This window comes from Anolis sagrei, chromosome 3, assembly GCF_037176765.1.
Source record: "Anolis sagrei isolate rAnoSag1 chromosome 3, rAnoSag1.mat, whole genome shotgun sequence".
Lineage (NCBI taxonomy): Eukaryota > Metazoa > Chordata > Lepidosauria > Squamata > Dactyloidae > Anolis > Anolis sagrei.
This window is the reverse complement of record NC_090023.1, coordinates 9655839-9679030: the sequence shown is the minus strand read 5'-3', so window position 1 is coordinate 9679030 and position 23192 is coordinate 9655839. Positions and strand designations below refer to the sequence as shown.

At 39.2% G+C, this 23192-nt stretch overlaps 1 protein-coding gene across 1 annotated transcript in view; it reads left to right on the top strand.

The window, feature by feature from the left end:
- Window positions 1-23192, top strand: part of PAK1 (p21 (RAC1) activated kinase 1) — a 133834-nt gene that overhangs the window by 71263 nt on the left and 39379 nt on the right. Inside the window, exons 2-5 of the mRNA XM_067466475.1 lie at window positions 9-220; window positions 16821-16921; window positions 17868-18015; window positions 22169-22206. Coding sequence (XP_067322576.1) covers window positions 31-220; window positions 16821-16921; window positions 17868-18015; window positions 22169-22206 — 477 coding nt within the window. The 5' untranslated portion in view covers window positions 9-30. The remainder of the gene's footprint in view (window positions 1-8; window positions 221-16820; window positions 16922-17867; window positions 18016-22168; window positions 22207-23192) is intronic.

Genomic DNA, 23192 nt, shown 5'->3' with positions numbered 1-23192 from the left:
GATTCCAGGTTGTAGCTCCCGCTGTGGAAGATGTCCAACAACGGGCTCGAAGCGGAAGATAAGCCGCCGGCTCCTCCGATGAGGAACACCAGCACCATGATCGGCACCGGCGGCAAAGACGTGGGAACCCTGAATCACGGCTCTAAACCGTTGCCTCCCAATCCGGAAGAAAAGAAAAAGAGGGACCGCTTCTATCGCTCCATCCTTCCAGGAGACAAAAGTAATGTTTTAACTATTTTAAACTCCAGTTTTAACTTTCTTCTCCTTTTGGAGAGTGCTTCCAAACAATGGCAGCTCACTTCTAGGTCATGGTGGCACTGAATCTATTCTGGGGTTTGGAGATGTCCCAAAAATAGGCCCTTTGGCTTATGAATGCCATAGAGACACATAAAGACACATGTTCAACCCCACAGCCATTGTCTTGTGGGGTTCTTCGAGGTTCAATACTGTCCCCCATGTTGTTTAACATCTACATGAAGCCGCTGGGGGAGGTCATCCGGAGTTTCAGGGTGCGGTGTCACCTGTACGCAGATGACGTCCAACTCTGTCACTCTTTCCCACCTGCTACTAAGGAGGCTATTCAGGTCCTGACCCAGTGCTTGGCTGCTGTGACACTCTGGATGAGGACAAACAAATTGAAACTGAATCCAGACAAGACAGAGGTACTTCTGGTCAGTCACAAGGCCAAACAGGGCATAGGGTTACAGCCTGTGATGGATGGGGTTACACTCCCTCTGAAGACGCAGATTTACAGCTTGGGTGTGATCCTGGACTCATCGCTGAGCCTGGAATCCCAAGTTTCGGCGGTGACCAGGGGAGCATTTGCACAGTTAAAACTTGTGCGCCAACTGCGCCCGTACCTTGGGAAGTCTGACTTGGCCACGGTAGTCCATGCTCTGGTTACATCCCATATAGATTACTGCAGCACACTCTATGTGTGGTTGCCTTTGAAGTCTGTTTGGAAGCTCCAAATGGTCCAATGGGCGGCAGCCTGGTTGTTAACAGGAGCAGCGCTCAGGGAGCACACAATTCCTCTGTTGCGCCAGCTCCACTGGCTGTCAGCCTGCTACCAGGCACAATTCAAAGTGCTGGCTTTAGCCTATAAGGCCCTAAATGGTTCTGGCCGAGCTTACCTGTCTGAACATATCTCTCCTTATGAACCATCTGGGACTCTAAGATCATCTGGGGAGGCCCTGCCCTCAGTCCCATCTTCTTTGCAGATGTGTTTATTTATTTATTTACTTATTATTTATTTATTTCATTTATATACCACTTTTCTCAGCCCTCAGGCGACTCAAAGTGGTTAACGACAGCAAAATTCAATGCAAAAACATCACAAAAAGAACATGGGACAGTTAAAACAGTAGCATCATCAACGATTGAACAACAATATAACAATCATTAGCACCTCATCAGTAAAATCAGAATCCAATCTCATCATCCATTATTCCGTATTCCTATATTCAATTACACTGCTTAATCGAATGCTTGTTCGAACAGCCAGGTCTTCACTTTCCTCCGAAACACCAACAGGGAGGGGGCTGATCTGATGTCTGTAGGGAGGGCGTTCCACAGCCGAGGGGCCACTACTGCCAGGCATGCTTGTGAGGCTGGCGGGACCAAGAGCAGGGCCTCCCCAGATGATCTTAATGTCCTAACGGGTTAATAGGAGGAGATGCGTTCAGACAGGTAGGTCGGGCCAGAACCGTTTAGGGCTTTAAAGGCTAAAGCCAGCACTTTGAATTGTGCCCGGTAGCAAATTGGCAGCCAGTGGAGCTGGCTCAACAGAGGAGTTGTATGCTCCCTGAGTGCCGCTCCTGTTAGCATCCTGGCTGCCGAACGCTGAACCATTTGAAGCTTCCGAGCAGTCTTCAAAGGCAACCCCACGTAGAGAACGTTGCAGTAGTCTATACGGGTTGTAACCAAAGCGTGGACTACCGTGGCCAAGTCAGACTTCCCATTTGGCAGGGATGAATGACAGGGCCTTCTCAGTGGTGGCCCTTTGACTGTGGAACACCCTTCCTAGGGATATTAGATCAGCCCCCTCTCTCCTAACATTTCATAAAAAAGTTAAAACCTGGCTTTTTGAGCAAGCATTTGAAAATGCAGTGAAACAGGCAAATACAGATCTATGGAACGACTGAACAACATGAATTGGAAAATGATTTTAGTAAGGAGACACTGAGAAATTTTATCGGTTTTTATGGTTTTTAAATTATTTGCAAAATGTATTGTCAAAGGTTTTCATGGCTGGAATCAATAGGTTCTTGTGGGGTTTTTTTCGGGCTATATGGCCATGTTCTAGAGGCATTTTCTCCTGACGTTTCGCCTGCATCTATGGCAAGCATCCTCAGAGGTATTTGCAAAATGTTTTTAAATTGTATTTTATGTTGTTGGGAACATCGAATTGTGCCGATTGTAAACAGCCTTGAGTCACCTTCAGGCTGAGAAAGGTGGTATATAAATATGACAAATAAATAATAATAAATAGAGCAGGCTATGGGCAAACTTTGTCCCTTCAGGTGCTTTGGACCTGCTTATTTTCCAACGTTATTGTTATCTTTTGGAATACTTAAGTATTACGGAATCTATATGAACTTGCAAGAGTGTTAAGATCTTTTGGGGATGATCCCCACCCCCACCCCCAAATCAAACGGGTAATTTCACTCTTTACAAGTGAGAAGAGTGGGTTGGAGCAGACGGAGGGCCTTGTTGCTGGACTGCAGCTCCCATCATCCCCTGTCAACATGGCCAATGGTCCTGGATGGTGGGAGATGAAGTCCAAAAGCATCTACATGGAAATGATTCCCCACTCCTGGTCTAATCTGAGTAAAAGTCTGCATATAAGTAAATACATGTGTTAGCATATTAAAACGATGGCTCTTTTTTGTGGCTGAAATGTCTGTGAATCAGATCAAAAGAGATTAAATAGTAAAATATGGTTCAACAGGCCTTTAAAAGTCTAATTCTCGTAATCTTATGCTGCATGCTGCGGTATATGGTATTTCAGCAGCAAAAAGCGATTATAATGGTTAATATTTTAATGCATTCAGGCTCAGACCTCCAAAGCCGTTCTGGATTTGGTCAAAGGAAACCATCTGCTCTTCGTATGCTATTATAATCCTGTGTGTGTAAGAACTTAAGTGCCAGTTTATTTAACAGGGCTGGAAGGTAATTAATTTAGTTCTTAATTCCCGTGGTAGTGTGCTTTTAAGCAGATTATTGGACACAGAAAGAGACCTCAGGCCTTAGGGCTCTTCGAAGTTTTGTGGATTCACGCAACTGAAAAATATAGATTATTGAAATATGGCATATTCCTAATTATCCGGGGTCTACTTTTTTTGGTTCTTCTGATGTGTCTTAAAGTTCCCAATGTCCTTCAAGGGTTTTCTTGTCAAAATATATTCCCAAGATATTTATAATTTCCTTTTTCTGAGGCTGAGAGAGTGGGACTTCCGTAGCCGATCAGGGATTCAAAAATAGGCCATTTCTGTGGCGTAGTGTATAATTATGTCGTTCACGTTTGTTGTTCACGTTTGTTCAGCCCACACACTGCCTTGCCAGAGAAAGAAAATATGCCACAGGTGAACAATAAAGAATGGGTAGTTTACTCTTCGTAGTTTGGAACAACTTGTACAGTGTGATCAGTTGTATCAACTCACATAATGTCCTTTCATTAGAGAATTAAAATGACCTTTCTTTGTCCATGTGGATAAACTCCTTCAGCACCTCATAAAGTGAGAACACACTCCAAACTCTGTCTCTGCTTCTCTGTGCCGCTCCAAGCACCGGCATAGCTCAAGCCTGAACATGTAACAGTATCCAAAAGTCTCAGACTCAGCCTACTTCCTGGGCATAGCCCAACCAATCAGCTTCATGCATCTTATTTTACAGTTGACACGCAGACACATTCACTGATTCCTTACACGCTCCAACAATTTCTTGGTTTGAAAAAAGACCTCTTATGGGCCTAAAATTGCCCATTTTCGGACTAGTGTTCAGGTGGAATCTCCTTTCCTGTAGTTTGAAGCCATTATTCCATGTCCTAGTCTCCAGGGCAGCAGAAAACAAGCTTGCTCCCTCCTCCCTATGACTTCCCCTCGCATATTTATACATGGCTATCATGTCTCCTCTCAGCCTTCTCTTCTTCAGGCTAAACATGCCCAGCTCTTTAAGTCGCTCCTCATAGGGCTTGTTTTCCAGACCCTTGATCATTTTAGTCGCTCTCCTCTGGACACATTCCGGCTTGTCAATATCTCTCTTCAGTTGTGGTGCCCAGAAGGTTTTTTTAGGCAAAGATTATTCAGAGGTGGTTTTCCATTTCCTTCCTTTGAAATACAGCCTTTCCTACACTATTTGGTATTTGAAGGTGCCTCCCTCCCAAGTACTAATCAGAGCTGACCCTGCTTAGTTTCCAATATCTGATGGCATCTGGTGTCCTTGGTTTTTCTTTTGGGTAGCATCTAATAATGCCAGCATTGCTGCCAATCATGTTGCTATTGAAGTGTAATGTATGTGAAGTTTCTCTCCCATACCCTTACAAAGTATGTTAACCTCAGTGGTGTGACTCAAAGGGGAGGCCTCGATGAATTGCATGGCATCCAGTGATATTTAGTATGCATGGCTTTGATAATCCTGAAAATGAAGTGCTTACATCTGCCTTCTTGTCACAGAAAAGGTTCATCTACTCCAACCCTTTGTCATAGTTGTAGAAATCCACAGCTAAAATATCTGTGGTGTTGCTACAGCTTGTGCCTTGCAATGCAGTAACTCATGGCATCACCCACATGAACCATCTCCCATATGAGAATACACCTAAATATTGTAATTAAAATGCCAGAAAAACTGATGAAATTAATGACAGTGAAAACCAAACAAGCTTGGAATGGAAGCAACAGAACATATTTGGAGTAAATGCAGATGAAACAAGATTTGAAGCACGACTGCAGTTGGGTCGTTCAACCCAGTTTGGATTATTTTAGCACCTTGGATAGCTCCTACTGAAACCAGGAGTTGATTCATAGGAATTGTGCGAGTTGAAGTCCAAAACACCCGGAGGGCCAAAGTTTGCCCATGCCTGCACTAGAAGGTTGTCAATATCTCTCTTCAGTTGTGGTGCCCAGAATATGAGTACCAAAGTACGACATTATCTGTCACCAAAGAGCTATCTTTTTCAGACTCCTTCTTTATCCAGGCATTTCTTGAGAAGGAAAGGTCAGCCAAGGGAAGGTCAGCTGGCCTCGTCCAAGCAGTCGAGTCAAATTGACCCCTTCCAAGCAGCCAGCAGCAGCTAAACCAAACCAAGCCAAGCCAGACAAACTACTGGACATGACAGTTGAAAATGTAAATAAGCATAAGGTTTCAGTGGTCTCCCTCCCGAGTACTAACTCAGCTTAGCTTCCATGACTCTGATTCTGCTTAGCTTCCAAGATCAGATGGGATCTGAAGCCTTTAGGGTGTTTAGGCCATTATATACATCTCCTGCAAATCCAATTCAGAAAATTTGCATTCTCATAATCTAATTACAGACGCTTAGCTCTCTGGAAAAGTTAGAAATGAACCACTGAGCTGTCATGAGTCATTTCCCAGGGTGCGCAACGTTAGAATCATCTCCTCTACCCATTTAGTGGGGCCAAACTAACTGTAGGAAATCCATATGATACGAAAATCTGTGTTCCCCAGAAGAAAGCCCCACAAAAATAACTAAACAAGACAGCCTACCCTCTTTTTACGATACCCAAAATACGAGGGTTGAATGAAAAGTAATGCCTCCACCTTCGTAACTCCTCAACAGGTGGCCATACTGGTATGCGGCAGGTACTGGCTTGTTCAGTAGACTCTCCTCTACAGTTCTAGTTTGGCAGGAAGCCTTAGCATTGAATGGCTGTGTTGTTAAAGTATGAAGTATGGAACCCTGCGCAGACGGTCGGTCAATGCGACTTAAGCAACATGCAGCCATTGAATTCTTGACAGCAGAAGGTGTCACCCCAAAGGAGATTCATCAGAGAATGCAAGCTGTTTATGGTGATTGTGTGGATGTGAGTACTGTGCATTGATTGGATGAGTAAGTTGAAAGATGTTGATATGGGAACATCTGACTTGCGTGACAAACCAAGAGTTGGACGCCCTGTGACAGCAACCACCGAGTTTCACAAGCAAAAAGTTGACAGATTGATTCCGGATGATCGTCGTATCACCCAGGGAGAGAAATTTCAAGCATAATTGGCATTTCACAAGAACATATGGGTCACATTATTGCTTAGCTTGGCTATCGGAAGATCTGTGCACGATGGGCACACAGCAGAACTTCAGAGACTGGATCTCACCACCGTATGGCATCCTCCATTCAGTCCACATTTAGCACCGTCTGACTTCCATCTGTTCCCAACAATGAAAGAAGATCTGCGGGGACATCATTATGCTTCTGATGAAGACGTTGGGAGAACTGTGAGGCGCTGGTTGCGGAAACAGAGTGTCGACTTCTTCCGTTACGGCTTCAGAAAACTTGTTCATTGTTGGCAGAAATGTATCCAATTGTCTGGTGATTGTGTGGAAAAGTGAATAGTGGTAGTTATTTATTTATCGTGTCAGTAGCAACCAGACAATTGTATTACATTTTTAACACATTTTTAACAAACAGACAAAACAGAGTTTGCAAGCTTGGTAGTTGATTAAATGTCCTTTGGCCAGTATCTGGCCACTTGGAGTGCCTCTGGTGTTGCCGCAAGAAGGTCCTCCATTGTGTATGTGACAGGGCTCAGGTTACATTGCAGCAGGTGGTCAGTGGTTTGCTCTTCTCCGCACTCGCATGTCGTGGATTCCACTTTGTGGCCCCATTTCTTGAGGTTGGCTCTGCATCTCGTGGTGCCAGAGCACAGTCTGTTCAGCGCCTTCCAAGTCGCCCAGTCCTCTGTGTGCCCAGGGGGGAGTCTCTCGTTTGGTATCAGCCATTGGTTGAGGTTCTGGGTTTGAGCCTGCCACTTTTGGACACTTGCTTGCTGAGGTGTTCCAGCGAGTGTCTCTGTAGATCTTAGAAAACTATTTCTTGATGTAAGTCGTTGACGTGCTGGCTGATACCCAAACAAAGGATGAGCTGGAGATGTCTCTGCCTTGGTCCTTTCACTATTGGCTGCTACTTCCCAGCGGATGTCAGGTGGTGCAATACCGGCTAAACAGTGTAATTTCTCCAGTGGTGTAGGGCGGAGACACCCCGTGATAATGCGGCATGTCATCCACTGTTTTAGCGTGGTGAGATGTGTTACACACTGGGCATGCATACTCAGCAGCATAGTGCAAGGGCAGATGTCTTGACTGTATCTGGTTGTGATCCCCAGGTTGTGCCAGTCAGCTTTCGTATATTGTTTCTAGCACCCGCTTTTTGCTTGATACTCAGACAGTGTTTCTTGTAGGTCAGGGCCCGGTCCAGAGTGACTCCCAGGTATTTGGGTGTGCTGCAATGCTCCAGTGGAATTCCTTCTCAGATGATCCTCAGAGCTCGGGATACTTGTTTGTTCTTAAGGTGAAAGGCACATGTCTGTGTTTTAGATGGATTAGGGATCAGCTGGTTTCCCCTGTAATAGGCAGGAAGGGCACCTAGAGCTTCAGAGAGCTTCTGTTCAACCATCTCAAAGCTCCCTGCTTGAGCTTGAGCAGTAATGGCACTGCCTGCTGATAGTGGTAGTTAAAGAGCACATTCTAAGGATAATTTCTGCGTTTGATTTATTAAAATATTCCCACCCAAACCCAAGTAACGAAGGTGGAGGCATTACTTTTCATTCAACCCTCGTATGTTGCCAGAAGGAGCCATGATACTTGCAATGGCCAACATACACACATATTAAAACTCATACCGCTAGATATTAATTCAGACATTATAATTCTTCTGGCATTTAGTTATATAGATATCCTGATTTTCATAATTGTGCTTTAGTGATGCAAGATTCCATTGAAAGCCTTCTCTTGTTTGCTAATATTGTGTTGTTGCATATTTATGTAAGGAATTTATATGCTGACTTTTCAGGTGAAGCCCTCCCAAAGTGACTTACGGAGCTAATTAAAGCCATAATTAAAGCAACAGCCACTGCTTAAGAACCCAGCGCAAGACCTGTAGGAAATTACAAATCCAAGTGGGAATAGCTTTCATAGAATTAGAGAATGATAGAGTTGGAAGGGTCATCTAGCCCACCCCCATATACTGCCGTGCAGCACAATCAAAGCATCCCTGCCAAGAAAGTCCTGTGATGGGTTTGCCTTAGGGTTGCCATAATAAGTCAAAACTGGCTTGAAAGCATACAACAACAACTCATTATAGGAGGCAAATGATAATAGCTTTTCTGACGAAATAAAATATTATTGGAAGAGTTCAATCCCCCCTGACTTTTAGGAAATTACTTCTGATTTTTATAAATATTACATGTGTAATTATATTATTAGCACAGTACAATATTAGTATTATATATTACTATATTTTTTTCTATACTACTATACTGTAATATTATTAGTAATATTAAATGTATTATAAAATATATAATTATTATATTGTATTATTAGTATTATATTTATTTATTATTTATTTGCTTTATTTCTATACCGCATTTTTCAGCCCTTAACAGGCGACTCAATGCGGTTTATATTGTATTAATTGTAATATTATATTGTATTAATTGTAATATTATCAATATTATATGTGTATAGGCTGAAAAGCCCCCCTCATTTATTATTTTACATTTTAATATTGTTATTATATTTACATTATTTTACTCTATTATTATTTTTATTACATATATTATTTTACTCTATTATTTTTATTACATGTATTATTTTACTCTATTATTATTATTACATTTACATTACTTTATTCTATTAAAATAGAGTAAAATAATACATGTAATAAAATAATAAAATAATATATGTAATAAAAATAATCTACTCTATTATTCTTATTACATAATAAATGTAATAATAATTGAGTATTACATTTATTATTTTACTCTTATTATTATTACATTTACATTACTTTATTCTATTAAAATAGTGTAAAATAATAAATGTAATACTCAATTATTATTACATTTATTATTTTACTGTATTATTATTATTGCATTTATTATTTTAGTCTATTATTATTACATTTACATTACTTTATTCAATTAAAATAGAGTAAAATAATAAATGGAATAAAAATAACAGGGTAAAATAATAAATAACTTTGACTCGAGTCTATTAATTGTTATTACTGCATTTATTATTTTACTCCCTTATTATTATTACATTTATTATTTTACTCTGTTATTATTTTATTACATGAATTATTTTACTATATTATTATTATTACATTTACACTATTTTACTCTATTATTGTGTTACCTCATGGCCCCATCTTCACAGCCATTTAATGCACTTTGAAAGTACATTATATGATCACTGTAGTCTCATATAATGCAATTCAGACTGCATTGTGTGAATTGCTGTGAGTTTTCCAGGCTGTATGGCTATGTTCCAGAAGCATTCTCTCCTGACGTTTCTCCCACATCTATGGCAAGCATCCTCAGAGGTTAAGGGGTCTGTGGAAACTATGGAATGTCCAGGGTGGGAGAAAGAACTCTTGTCTGCTGGAGGCAAGTGTGAATATTGCAGTTGGCCACCTTGATATGCATTGAATGGCCTTGCAGCTTCAAAGCCTGGCTGGTTGCTGCCTGGGGAATCCTTTGTTGTAAGGTGTTAGCTGGCCTTGTCTGGAATTCTTATGCTTTTTGAGTTTTGCTCTTTGTTTACTGTCCTGATTTTAAAGTTTATTTTAATACTGGTAGCCCAGTTTTGTTTATTTTCATGGTTTCTTCCTTTCTGTTGAAATTGTCCACATGCTTGTGGATTTCAATGGCTTTCTGTGAGTCTACACTGGACATATAAGCCTTATATGGCTGTGTAAATGAGGCCCAAGCTCTCTGTTCTATTTTGTTTCTCGCTCACCTCTCCTGTAACCTGAAATCGAAATCCAGCTTTTTTTGCAACCTGGCTTCCTCTTCCCGCTTTCACATTAACTAACCTTTGCTTCCTTATATGCACAAGTTTGCTTTCGCTCTCTATTCTCTGCAAACCGCTTGAATTTGGCAAGAAAGGAAACTTTGGCACTGAAATAAATCCTATATATACCATATTGACTTATGACGATCCTAAGGAGGGTTTCTTGGCAATATTTAGTTGGGGTTTCCTTCGATTATTTATTTATTTATTTATTTATTTACGACATTTATATGCCGCCCTTCTCACCCCGAAGGGGACTCAGAGCAGTTTACTATCTATCTATCTATCTATCTATCTATCTATCTATCTATCTATATACGCGCACACACACACACACACACTCACTCACACAATATATTATATTATTAGCATAGTACAATATCAGTATTATGTATAAGTATATTGTGCTATACCATTATATTGTAATATTACATGTAATATAAAACATATAATTATAATATCATATTATTATTAGTAGTATTATATTGTACTGCATTATAATATTATACATATTATATGTACATACAATATATTATATTGCATTATATTATATTACTAGCATAGTACAATATCTATCTCTATATATATAAAAAGGTGGACGTCGTCGTGAGTGGTTTAAAAACGGAAAAACTACAGGACCAAATATCACCAAATTTGACCTTGAAATGCCTCATACCCCAAGGTATGACCAACAATCATAAAAATTAAAATAAACCACCAAAACAAACTCGCAAAATCTAAAAAAAGGAGAGGACGTCCACCTTTATATATATATAGATTACTAGCATAGTACATAGTCCTTGAAGTGACTGGACTGACCTTGAAGGAGCTGGGGGTGGTGACGGCTGACAGGGAGCTCTGACGTGGGCTGGTCCATGAGGTCATGAAGAGTCGGAGATGACTGAACGAATGAACAACAACAAAGCATAGTACAATATCAGTATTATATATTACTATACTATTATATTGTAATATTATAAGTAATATTACATGTAATATAATATATATATATAATATTATTATTATTAGTATTATATTGTATTGCATTGTAATATTATACATATTATATGTATATGCAATATATTATATTACATTATATTATTTTACTAGCATAGTACAATATCAGTATTATATATTACTATACCATTATATTGTAATATTATTAGTAATATTACATATAATATAAAATATTTAATTATGTCATATTATTATTATATTGTATTACATTATAATATTATACATATTATATGTATATACAATATATTATATTACATTATATTATATTACTAGCATAGAACAATATCAGTATTATATATTTCTATACCATTATATTGTAATATTATTAGTAATATTACTTTTATATTGCATTATAATATTACACATATTATATGTATATATAATATATTATATTACATTATATTATATTACTAGCATAGTAACATAGTATTGTACTAGTACAATATGAGTATTATATATTACTATACCATTATATTGTAATATTATTAGTAATATTACAAGTAATATAAAATATTTAATTATGTCATATTATTATTATATTGTATTACATTATAATATTATAAATATTATATGTATATATAATATATTACATTATATTATATTACTAGCATAGTACAATATGAGTATTATATATTACTACAGCATTATATTGTAATATTATTAGTAATATTACATGTAATATAAAATATTTAATTATGTCATATTATTATTATATTGTATTACATTATAATATTATAAATATTATATATATATATATATATATATATATATATAATATTACATTATATTGTATTACTAGCATTGTACAGTATCAGTATTATATTCCTATACCATTCTATTGTAATATTAGTAGTAATATTACATTTAATATAAAATATTTAATTATGTCATATTATTATTATAATGTATTACATTGTAATATTATAAATATTATATGCATATACAATATATTATATTACATTATATTACATTACTAGCATAGTCACATTTCAGTATTATATATTACTATACCGTTATATTGTATTATTATTAGTAATATTACATGAAATATATAATATATAATTATGTAATATTATTATATTGTATTGCATTATAATATTATACATATTATATGTATATACATTATATTATATTATATTACTAGCATAGTACAATATCAGTATTATATATCACTATACCATTATATTGTAATATTATTAGTAATATAAAATATTTAATTATGTATTATTATTATATTGTATTACATTATAATATTATAAATATTATATGTATATACAATATATTATATTAGTAAAAGGTAAAGGTTTTCCCCTGACATTAAGTCCAATCGTGTCCGACTCTGGGGTGTGGTGCTTATCTCCATTTCTCAGCCGAAGAGCCGGCGTTGTCCATAGACACCTCCAAGGTCATGTGGCCAGCATGACTGCATGGAACGCTGTTACCTTCCCACTGGTGCGGGATTGATCTACTCACATTTGCATGTTTACAAACTGCTAGGCTGGCAGAAGCTGCGTTCCCCTGAAGTCTTTATGTCGGATGGGCGTCTCTCAAGAGAGCTTTAGTTGTGTGTTTCTGGATGGCAAAGGGTTGGACTAGATAGCCCTTGGGGGTCTCTTTCCAAGCCTCTCATGTAATGATTAGTCCCTTCCTGCTCAGAAATCCCAGCTGAAAGTACCAAATACTAGGATCACCTGCTCTCTGGTCCTTAAAGCAATATAGCAGCATAATAAGGAAGCAATAGGGAATTAGGGTTGAATATAGTTAAACATTGCAAACACAAACACAAGTAAGGTTCTATAGTAGTATTTATTCAAGGTCATTTGCATACAAAACAAATCTATATAAATAAAAATGTAATGCTCGTTTGTGGGATTGACATAACTCAAAAACCACTGGACAAATTGCCACCAGGTTTGGCCACAAGACACCTACTAACCCAACGAGTGACCATCACTAAAAAAAATGATTTTGTCATTTGGGAGTTGTAGTTGCTGGGATTTATACTTCACCTACAATCAAAGAGCATTCTGAACTCCACCAATGATGGAATTGAACCAAACATGGCACACAGGACTCCCATGACCAACAGAAAAACACTAGAAGGGTTTGGTGGGCATTGACCTTGAGTTTGGGAGTTGTAGTTCACCTACATCCAGAGAGCACTGTGGACTCAAACAATGATGGATCTGGACCAAACTTGGCATGGATATTCCATATGCACAAATATAAACACAGATGGAGTTTGGGGGAAATAGACCTTGATATTAGGGAGTTGTAGTTACTGGGATTTATAGTTCACCTACAATCAAAGAGAATTCTGAACTCCACCAATGATGAAATTGGATCAAACTTGGCACACAAAGCCCCCATGACGAGAAAAAAATACTGGAGGTCTTTGCAGAAAAAAATCATCTTGTTTTCTGGGAGTTGTAGTTCACCTACACCCAGAGAGCACTGTGAACCTAAACACGGATGGATCTGGAACAAACTTGGCATACATACCCAATATGCCGAAATTTGATTACTGGAGGGGTTTGAGGGGAACTGACCTTCCTTTCTGGGAGTTGTAGTTCACCCACAACCAGGGAAACTGTGACCTCCACTGATGATGGACCTGGCCCAAACTTGGCACACAGAACCCCCATGACTAACTCAACCTACTGGGGGAGTTTGAGGGGAGTGACTCATCATAGTGGGAGTTGTAGTTTACCCTGCAGCCAGAGTGCACACTGAACCCCATGGATGACACATCTAGAAAAAACTTCCCCAACATAACAAACTTCAATCCTACTTATCCTTCCAAACTTTAAGTACTGATCAAGTTTCTCGGGGTTAACCAGGCATGATGTGAGTTGTAGTTCACCCACAACCTTATGCATTTTGTGCAATTAAAAATGGACTTTCTCTTTCCCTATCTCTCTCTTTTTGATCTCAGCCAGTAAGTACATCCCCTTCCTTTGGGCTTTCCCTCACCTGTTGACCTCAACCCATTAACTCATAGGGTTTCCAGAAGCAGCCTATGAACCCCACACTTGCTGGCCAAGGATGGGGGCTAAGCTGGGAAGCTCAGGTGTGTCAGGTAATTCCACCCCATAACTCTGTAAGGGAGAGGCTGACAAAGGAGGAAAGAGAAGCCTTCTCCTGGTAGTAGGGCTTGGGCAGGCTTTGAAGGCATCTCTTGACCATCAGCCAAGGCTACGTTCATATCTGATATTGCGGTGGCTATTTTCATGAAAAAACTCGAGGAGATTATCTGCTGTTTTGGAGGTAGGAGCACCCCAAACAAATAGTTATTATTATCCTTGGACCAAATCAATTACCAACTCTGTGCTTTGTTTATAAAATCATGGGCCAACTTGGGCCCTCCAGGTGTTTTGGACTTCAACTCCCTCAATTCCTAACAGCCGGTAGGCTGTTAGGAATTGTGGGAGTTGAAGTCCAAAACACCTGGAGGGTCCAAGTTGGCCCATACCTGGTTTACTTGCAACTCTACTGGAGTTCTCATGGCTTGCAACTCTCATGACTTTCAACTCTACTGAAGTTGTCATGGATGACCATTGAGTGTCCTTCTCCTACATGGCAGAAGGTTGGACTGGATGGCCTTTGGGGGCCTCTTCCAAATCTAGGACTTCTATGATTCTCATAGAATTTGAGGTAGATGGGATCTGACCCTGGTATTGTTGGACTGCAACTCCTAGCATCCTCTCCCATCAGCTATGTTGGTTAATGGGATTTGTAGTCTGTTCTTTGATTGCTTAAACAACTCCAGCTTGGGCTGATTAGAGGCCAATTTGCTGGTTGACTCAATAGGGGTTAGGGTTTGCCTTTCTTCAGATTTGGCTTTAAGTAATGACCTGTAACAGAAGGAAACAAAATGTTGAAGTTGCCTTTAACATTAATTGAGGCATCAATAGGTTAAATGTTTTTGAATATTTACATTAAACTTTAAGATAATATTGCCCAACTCCGATTAAACCATTATTCTAACCCTCATCAATATCCTTATGGATCCTACGTATCCTTCCAATAATAATAAAATAATAAATGTAATACAAATAATAATAGAGTAAAATAATGGAAATGTAATAATAACAATAATAAATAGAGCAAATAAATGTACTGATAATAATAAATAAGAATAAAAAATAAATGTAAAATAACAACAATAATAAAGTAAAATAATAAATGTAATAATAAAATAATAAATGTAATCATAGTAATAATAGAGTAAAATAATAAATTTAATAAATTTAATAATAATAACAGAGTAAAATAATAAATAACCTTGACTCAAGTATAAGCCGAGGGGGACTTTTTCAGCCTAACAGTATTTACTATTTATTATTTATTTATTTACAGTATTTGTATACTGCTTTTCTCACCCCGAGGAAGACTCAAAGCGGTTTACGCATAAGTAATGGCAAAATTCAAGGCCAGTACAAACAATTACAATTATACACTGCAATTAGACATAAATCAAGTTAAAACAATACATCCGTGAGAAATAAAACAATCATTAAAACAATAAAACGGTCTCGTCTGTCAAATCACCGTTCCAGTCATTGTCTTTCCGAAATGCTGCATACATTTCATAGAATCAAAGAGTTGGAAGAGACCTCATGGGACATCCAGTCCAACCAGGAATATTGCATTCAAATCACCCCTAACAGATGGCCATCCAGCCTCTGTTTAAAAGCTTCCAAAGAAGGAGCCTCCACCACACTCCGGGGCAGAGAGTTCCACTGCTGAACGGCTCTCACAGTCAGGAAGTTCTTCCTCATGTTCAGATGGAATCTCCTCTCTTGTAGTTTGAAGCCATTGTTTCGTGTCCTAGTCTCCTGCTTCTACTTCTACTGCTTGAAGGCCTGGTCCCAAAACCATGATTTTAATTTCTTTCTAAAAGCCAGGAGGGAGGGAGTGGATCTTACCTCATTTGGTGGCGTGTTCCATAGGCAGGGGCCACAGCCAAGGAGGCCCTGTCTCTCGTCCCTGCCAGACACATCTGTAACTAAATATAGTACTTTTTTTTTTGCAGAAAGAGTAATAACACTATGTAACACCATTTTTGTTCCTGGGTTTTCAATGTCAATTCCTAATTGGTTCTATCATAAAAACATGGGAAAAGTTTAGGTAAAGTGACATTTAAGTCCATATTAAACTTCTAAAGCTTTGTTTTTGCGGGAAGGACATCTTTTGCTATAGGTTTCCAATATATATCTCATTAAGTATCCTATTCCTTGAAAGGATGTTGCCTTTTCTTCCTCCTTTAAGATCCTTAAGGTAAAGGTAAAGATTTTCCCCTGACATGTCCAACTCTGGGGATTGGTGCTCGTCTTCCTTTCTAAGCCGAAGAGCCGGCGTTGTCCATAGACACCTCTAAGGTCATGTGGCCAGCATGACTTCATGGAGCGCTGTTACCCTCCCGCTGGAGCTGTACCTATTGATCTACTCATATTTGTATTTTTCGAACTGCTAGGTTGGCAGAAGCTGGGGCTAACAGCGGGAGCTCACCCCACTCCCTGGATTCAAAACTTATTAAAACCCAAATTAAGACTCTCAAGCATGAAAAACCCCAAGAAACCACTCAATTGTCCTTAAGGCTTTCTTCCTCTCCATTCTCCGTTGCTTCCTTTCCTCTGTCCTTTCCGGTTGAGACCTTTCTTCTTGTGCTCCGTAAAGCAAATTCGTCAATATAACAGTGAGTGTTAAAATATGCATAATATGTATAATATCTCCTGGTGACTTTGCTCTTGTTTTTCCCCTTCTTCTTCTTCCAAAAGCCAATAAAAAGAAGGAGAAAGAGCGACCCGAGATCTCCCTGCCGTCAGACTTTGAACACACCATTCACGTTGGTTTTGATGCGGTCACTGGAGAATTTACGGTAAGCGGAATGAATGGGGGAGGAACAGGAAGAGATGGGGATCCATCATGTCATTTGGGAGTTGTAGTTGCTGGGATTTATAGCTCTCCTACAATCAAAGAGCATTCTGAACTCCACCAAATGATGGAATTGAGCCAAATTGGCACACAGAACTCCCATGACCAACAGAAAATACTGGAAGAGTTTGGGGAACATTGACCTTGAGTTTGGGAGTTCTAGTTTACCTCCATCCAGAGAGCATTGTGGATGCAAACAATGATGGATTTGGACCAAACTTGGCACGAATATTCAATATGCCCAAATGTGAATAGTGGAAGAGTTTGGGGAAAATAGACCTTGACATTTAGGAGTTGTAGTTGCTGGGATTTATAGTTCACCTACAATCAGAGAGCATTCTAAACATCACCAATGATGAAATTGAACCAAATTTGGCACACAGAACTCCCATGACCAACCGAAAATACTGGAAAGATTTGGTGGGCATTGACCTTGAGTTTTGGAGTTGTAGTTCACCTACATCCAGGGAGCACTGTGGACTCAAACAATGATAGATCTGGACCAAACCTAGCATGAATATTCAATATGTCCAAATGTGAATATTGGTGGAGTTCGGGGAATATAGACCTTGACATTTGGGAGTTGTAGTTGCTGGGATTTATAGTTCTCCTACAATCAAAGAGCCTCACCAGCAATAGAATTGGGCCAAACCTCACACACACAGACCCCCATGACCAACAGAAAATACTGTGTTTTCTGATGGCCTTTGCTGACCCCTCTGACTCCCCCTTGCGACCCCCCCCCCCAGGTTGAGAAACACTGGTTTAAAAGAATGGAACCCTAGAAGTTAAAGCAATATCAGACTCCTCTAACTGTAGAGTGTGGATGCAGATGTGGTTCAAGTTGGGAATATGAATCGAATTGATCCCTTTTGTGATCCTGTTTCCAGGGCATGCCAGAGCAATGGGCCCGCTTGCTGCAAACCTCCAATATCACCAAATTGGAACAGAAGAAGAACCCCCAAGCTGTACTGGATGTCCTTGAATTCTACAATTCCAAGAAGACCTCCAACAGCCAGAAATACATGAGCTTCACTGGTAGGTAGTCTTAATCAGGTTTTGTTTTATATACAGTCGTTTGTAAACAAGGAGCCCCCGGTGGCGCAGTGGGTTAAAGCACTGAGCTGCTGAGCTTGTTGATCGAAAGGTCGCAGGTTCAATTCCGGGGAGCGGCGTGAGCTTCCGCTGTCAGCCCTAGCTTCTGCCAACCTAGCAGTTCGAAAACATGCAAATGTGAGTAGATCAATAGGTACCGCTCCGGCGGGAAGGTAACGGCGCTCCATGCAGTCATGCCGGCCACATGACCTTGGAGGTGTCTACAGACAACGCTGGCTCTTCGGCTTAGAAATGGAGATGAGCACCACACCCCAGAGTCAGACATGACTGGACTTAATGTCAGGGGACTACCTCTACCTTGTAAACAAACAGGAAACAATGTCTCAATAGAGAACTCTTGGATTGCATCCGTTTATTTATTTTTATTTCATATCAAAAGCATTGCTTAAATGCTTTTGATACGAAAATTTAAAAATATTGATATCAAAAAATATATATATTGATATTAATATTTATCTGTAATAAACTAGTAAAGTGACTCAAAAATGGCATTAAAATATTGTATAGAAAGGATAATAATATCGAGGATAGTTTTGACGGTGTGGTGAGTGAATTAGAACCAGACATCCTGAGGAGTGAGGTTGAATCGGCCTTAAGAAGCATTCCTTAATAACAAGGAAGTAGGAGACAATGGGATCCCAGCTGAATTGTTTGAAATCTTGAAAGAGGATGCTGTGAAGGTGATGCATGCCGTATGCCAGCAAATATGGAAAACAAGAGGGACTAAAGCATGTGGGAAATGCAATGACATCATTAGACTCAGTTTGACTTTGCCCTAGTCTTAATCACTAGTATTATATACTAGCCATCCCCTGCCATGCGTTGCTGTGTATATATGTTTTGTGTGTGTATATGTATGTGCATATTTTTTGTGTATATGTATATATGTTTGTTTGTGTGGTTTTGTGAATGCATTGTAATGCATTTTTTATTTTTTGGTTTTTTAAGTCTCTTCTGGTGTTGAGATTAACTTCACAATTCAGCAGCAGATCAGTTGCACAACTTCAGCACTTTCCAGTAGCTTCTTCCTGCACAGTATTTTCAGTCAACTGCTCCCACAGCCTGCAGTCACTCTGGAACTCTTTTACAGACACTTGAGCACATGCCCGGCCATTGTCAGTTTTACCATTGTCTTTCCCCCAGTCTAGATGATATTACAAACTTACCACAGCACACAGTTATATCTTGTCTTAGCAGACAGGTTCTTTTAATTACATATAGCCTTCGACAAACAACATCACAGCACAAGGAGAGAAATACACTGTACATGACTTCCTTATATACAATTCTATACAATTACACATAGCAATCTCTGATTGGTTCCCAACCTATTAACTTAACTCTGACCCAGGATTACATCATTCACAATCACCTGGACCAGGCCAGAACACATTCCCCAAATGATTCTCTATATACAGTTAATGCATGACTCAGCATTTCCAATAGAAGCCCATTAGCAGTGCATGACACAGCTATATTACATTACAATACATTGTAAAACCTGACAGTTTTTCAGTGTTTTTATGAGTGATAGTCACTTGTTGGCCTGCTACGTGTATTGTGTCTAAATTAGGTGTCAATTTGTCCAGTGGTTTTTGAGTTATGTTAATCCCACAAACGAACATTACATTTTTATTTATATAGATGAGAACACTTACATATAATACTGGCATATATACCAGGCTGCTACCTCCTTGCTTTCAAACATTATTTCTCTCTCCTTCCTTCCTTCCTTCCTTCCTTCCTTCCTTCCTTCCTTCCTTCCTTCCTTCCTTCCTTCCTTTCTTTCTTTCTTTCTTTTCTCCCTCCCTCCAACCTTTTCATTTCTCTTCCTTCCTTAGTTCCCTTCCTCCAAACCTTTTTCTTTTTTACACCCTTTCTTCTTTCTCCTTTCTTTCCCTTCTTTTTCTCACTCTTTTCTCCCTCCCTCCCTCCTTCCTTTTCTCCCTCCCTCCAACCTTTCTCTTCCTTCTTTAGTTCCCTTCCTCCAACCTTTTTCTTTTTTACATCCTTTCTTCTTTCTCCTTTCTTTCCCTTCTTTTTCTCACTCTTCTTCCTTCCTTCCTTCCTTCCTTCTTTCTCTTTATTTCTTTTTCTTTCCTTCCTTCCTTCCTTCCTTTTCTCCCTTCCTCCAACCTTTTCATTTCTCTTCCTTCCTTAGTTCCCTTCCTCCGACTTTTTTCTTTTTTACATCCTTTCTTCTTTCTCCTTTCTTTCCCTTCTTTTTCTCACTCTCCTTCCTTCTTTCTTTTTCCTTCCTTCCAATTTCTTTCTTTCTTTCTTTTTCTTTCGTCCTTTCTTTCTTTCTTTCTTTCTTTTTTCTTTCCTTCCTTCCTCCCTTCCTTTCTTTTCTCCCTCCCGCCAACCTTTTAATTTCTCTTCCTTCCTTAGTTCCCTTCCTCCATCCTTTTTCTTTTTTACATCCTTTCTTCTTTCTCCTTTCTTTCCCTTCTTTTTCTCACTCTCCTTCCTTCCTTCCTTCCTTCCTTCCTTCCTTCCTTCCTTCCTTCCTTCCTTCCTTCCTTCCTTCCTTCCTTCCTTCCTGTCATACACATCCTCATTCTTTCCCATCATCATCACAGAGGGCCACTTCACCTAGCAACAGCCTTAGTAGTACCCTCAGACAGAGAAATAAACATATATACTTTAACACAGATAGATGTTAGATGGATGGATGGATGTTGCAGTAGCCAAACATGGGGGTTAATTATGTCATCAACAACTTGTTGTTAAACTACCACCTGAAGTCAATACACTTCCTTGCACAAAACTGTTCTGCAAAGGCTTTAGTTTCCCATTTCTTAAAAATCAACAATAGCTGGACCTATACTTAACCCTCAGTAAATATAATTAAAGAGTTATAATTAGAATTGCCAGCAACTATAATCACATCTCTGCAGCTATATTTAGCCTCAGTATGAGCATGGCTAGATATTTGCAAGACTTCATCATTCCAAATAAATGAAATTTGTGCAGAATAATGGTATTATATAATCCAGAGACATTGGGTCAGAATCCTAATTAAATGTCTGGATCCGAATTCATGGGAAGCAATGTAAGTCTACAGAGGTAAGTACAGTAGACTCTCAGTTAACTGGGAGATGTCAGATAATTGTAGCTTCTGGTTGCTTGAGAATTTGTATTAAACAGTGGCTCCCAACCGTTTTGTGACCAGGGACCACTTTGGACAGAGACCACTCTCCAACATTAGTAGCAAATGGGTTACGAATCGGTTTTTGGCCAACTTTAGATTTAGTTTGGTTCCATGGGGTGCTGATTCTGAAAATTGCATTGGTTAGACTATGTCAGCTCTAGTTTCTGATACAGAACATATGCCATCCAGTAGTTGCCATCTGCTTGCCCACAGAAAACCACATTTAATAAGCCTCGATGCTATAAGAGGGTTTTGCAAGACCAGTGACACTCATTGTAACAGTGGACTGGGCTGTGGTGCAGCTAGTTAGTGGCCAGCTGCATTAAGTCACTACTGACCCAGAGGTCATGTGTTTGAAGCCAGCCCGGGTCGGAGTGAGCTCCCAACCATTAATAGTCTAGCTTGCTGTTGACCTATGCGGCCTGAAGGACAGTTGCATCTGTTAAGTAGGAAATTTAGGTACTACTTTATGTGGGGAGGCTAATTTAACTAATTTATGACACCATAAAAACCTCCAGCAGCATGCGGAAGAATGAGGAAGTACTCCATCAAGCTCTAAGTGTCACAAATGGACAGTGAAGCAGCAGCTCCCCCTGTGGCCATAATCGAGCATACCTCCATAAAGCCAGAAAGCTGGAATGTTAAATTGCCTCTGTGTCTGTCTATATATGTTGTATGTCTAATGGCATTGAATGTTTGTCATGTATATATGCATTGTAATCCACCCTGAGTCCCCTGCGGGGTGAAAATGGCGGAATATAAACACTGTAAACAAATAAATTTGTGCCAATCAATAGTTTAGCATTGTATAATACAATAATATAATAATATTGTTTTTGTGTATTATACCTGCTCTTGATTTTGACTACAGAATGAAACTAGGCAATACAGGTAATTTTTGAAATTCTGTTTGTCTTTTAGATAAATCCATCGAAGATTATAATTCCTCCAACACAGTGGTAAGTCGTCTCTCTCACTGTCCTTGATTTCAGACTTCAGCAGAATACGCAAGATATGGTTAAATCCATTTCAGTAGATACACTTTTTAGTATTTTCATTGGATGCAACATAACCTCTGATTGTAAAAGGCTTCCAATCTAATGCAACCATTTGTTTAAATTCTGAAGAATCGATGTCTTAAGGAGGCAACAATCCTGGGAAGTCATAGAATCATAGAATCATAGAATCAAAGAATCAAAGAGTTGGAAGAGACCTCATGGGCCATCCAGTCCAACCCCCTGCTAAGAAGCAGGAATATTGCATTCAAAGCACCCCTTACAGATGGCCATCCAGCCTCTGTTTAAAAGCTTCCAAAGAAGGAGCCTCCACCACACTCCGGGGCAGAGAGTTCCACTGCTGAACGGCTCTCACAGTCAGGAAGTTCTTCCTCAGGTTCAGATGGAATCTCCTCTCTTGTAGTTTGAAGCCATTGTTCCACGTCCTAGTCTCCAAGGAAGCAGAAAACAAGCTTTCACAATGTGAAAGTTTTTGTCTTTGAATTGGGTTTCGTGTTTTTCTGAAATTAGAGACATGTGAATGCAGATCTTTCCCCCAGAAAATCCCAGAGAAATTCAATTTTCTCTAAACTAGAAAGCACATAACTTTGGGTTTTGGACTATAGATCCCTTACTCTCCCAGTAACAGCAACCACTGGGGATTTGGGGATTTGTAGTCCAAAGAAACAACTTTTAAAAGTTCTGACTAGTTCACCCAAGAGCTCATTAGTACTAGATAATAGTACAGTGGTTCTGAAAGCTGCCTTACAGAATTTATCTTATTAATGGACAGCGTTTCCACTTCGGCAAGGTCTTGCATAGCAAATGCTCATTATTCTGCTCCGCTTTCTTTTATCATCCTGCTGGGTTATTTTTTTTATAAGCAGTAGGATTTCGTGTTTATTCGATGCTCGTTAATTGAGGTCTGATCTTCTGAACCGTCTCTGGGA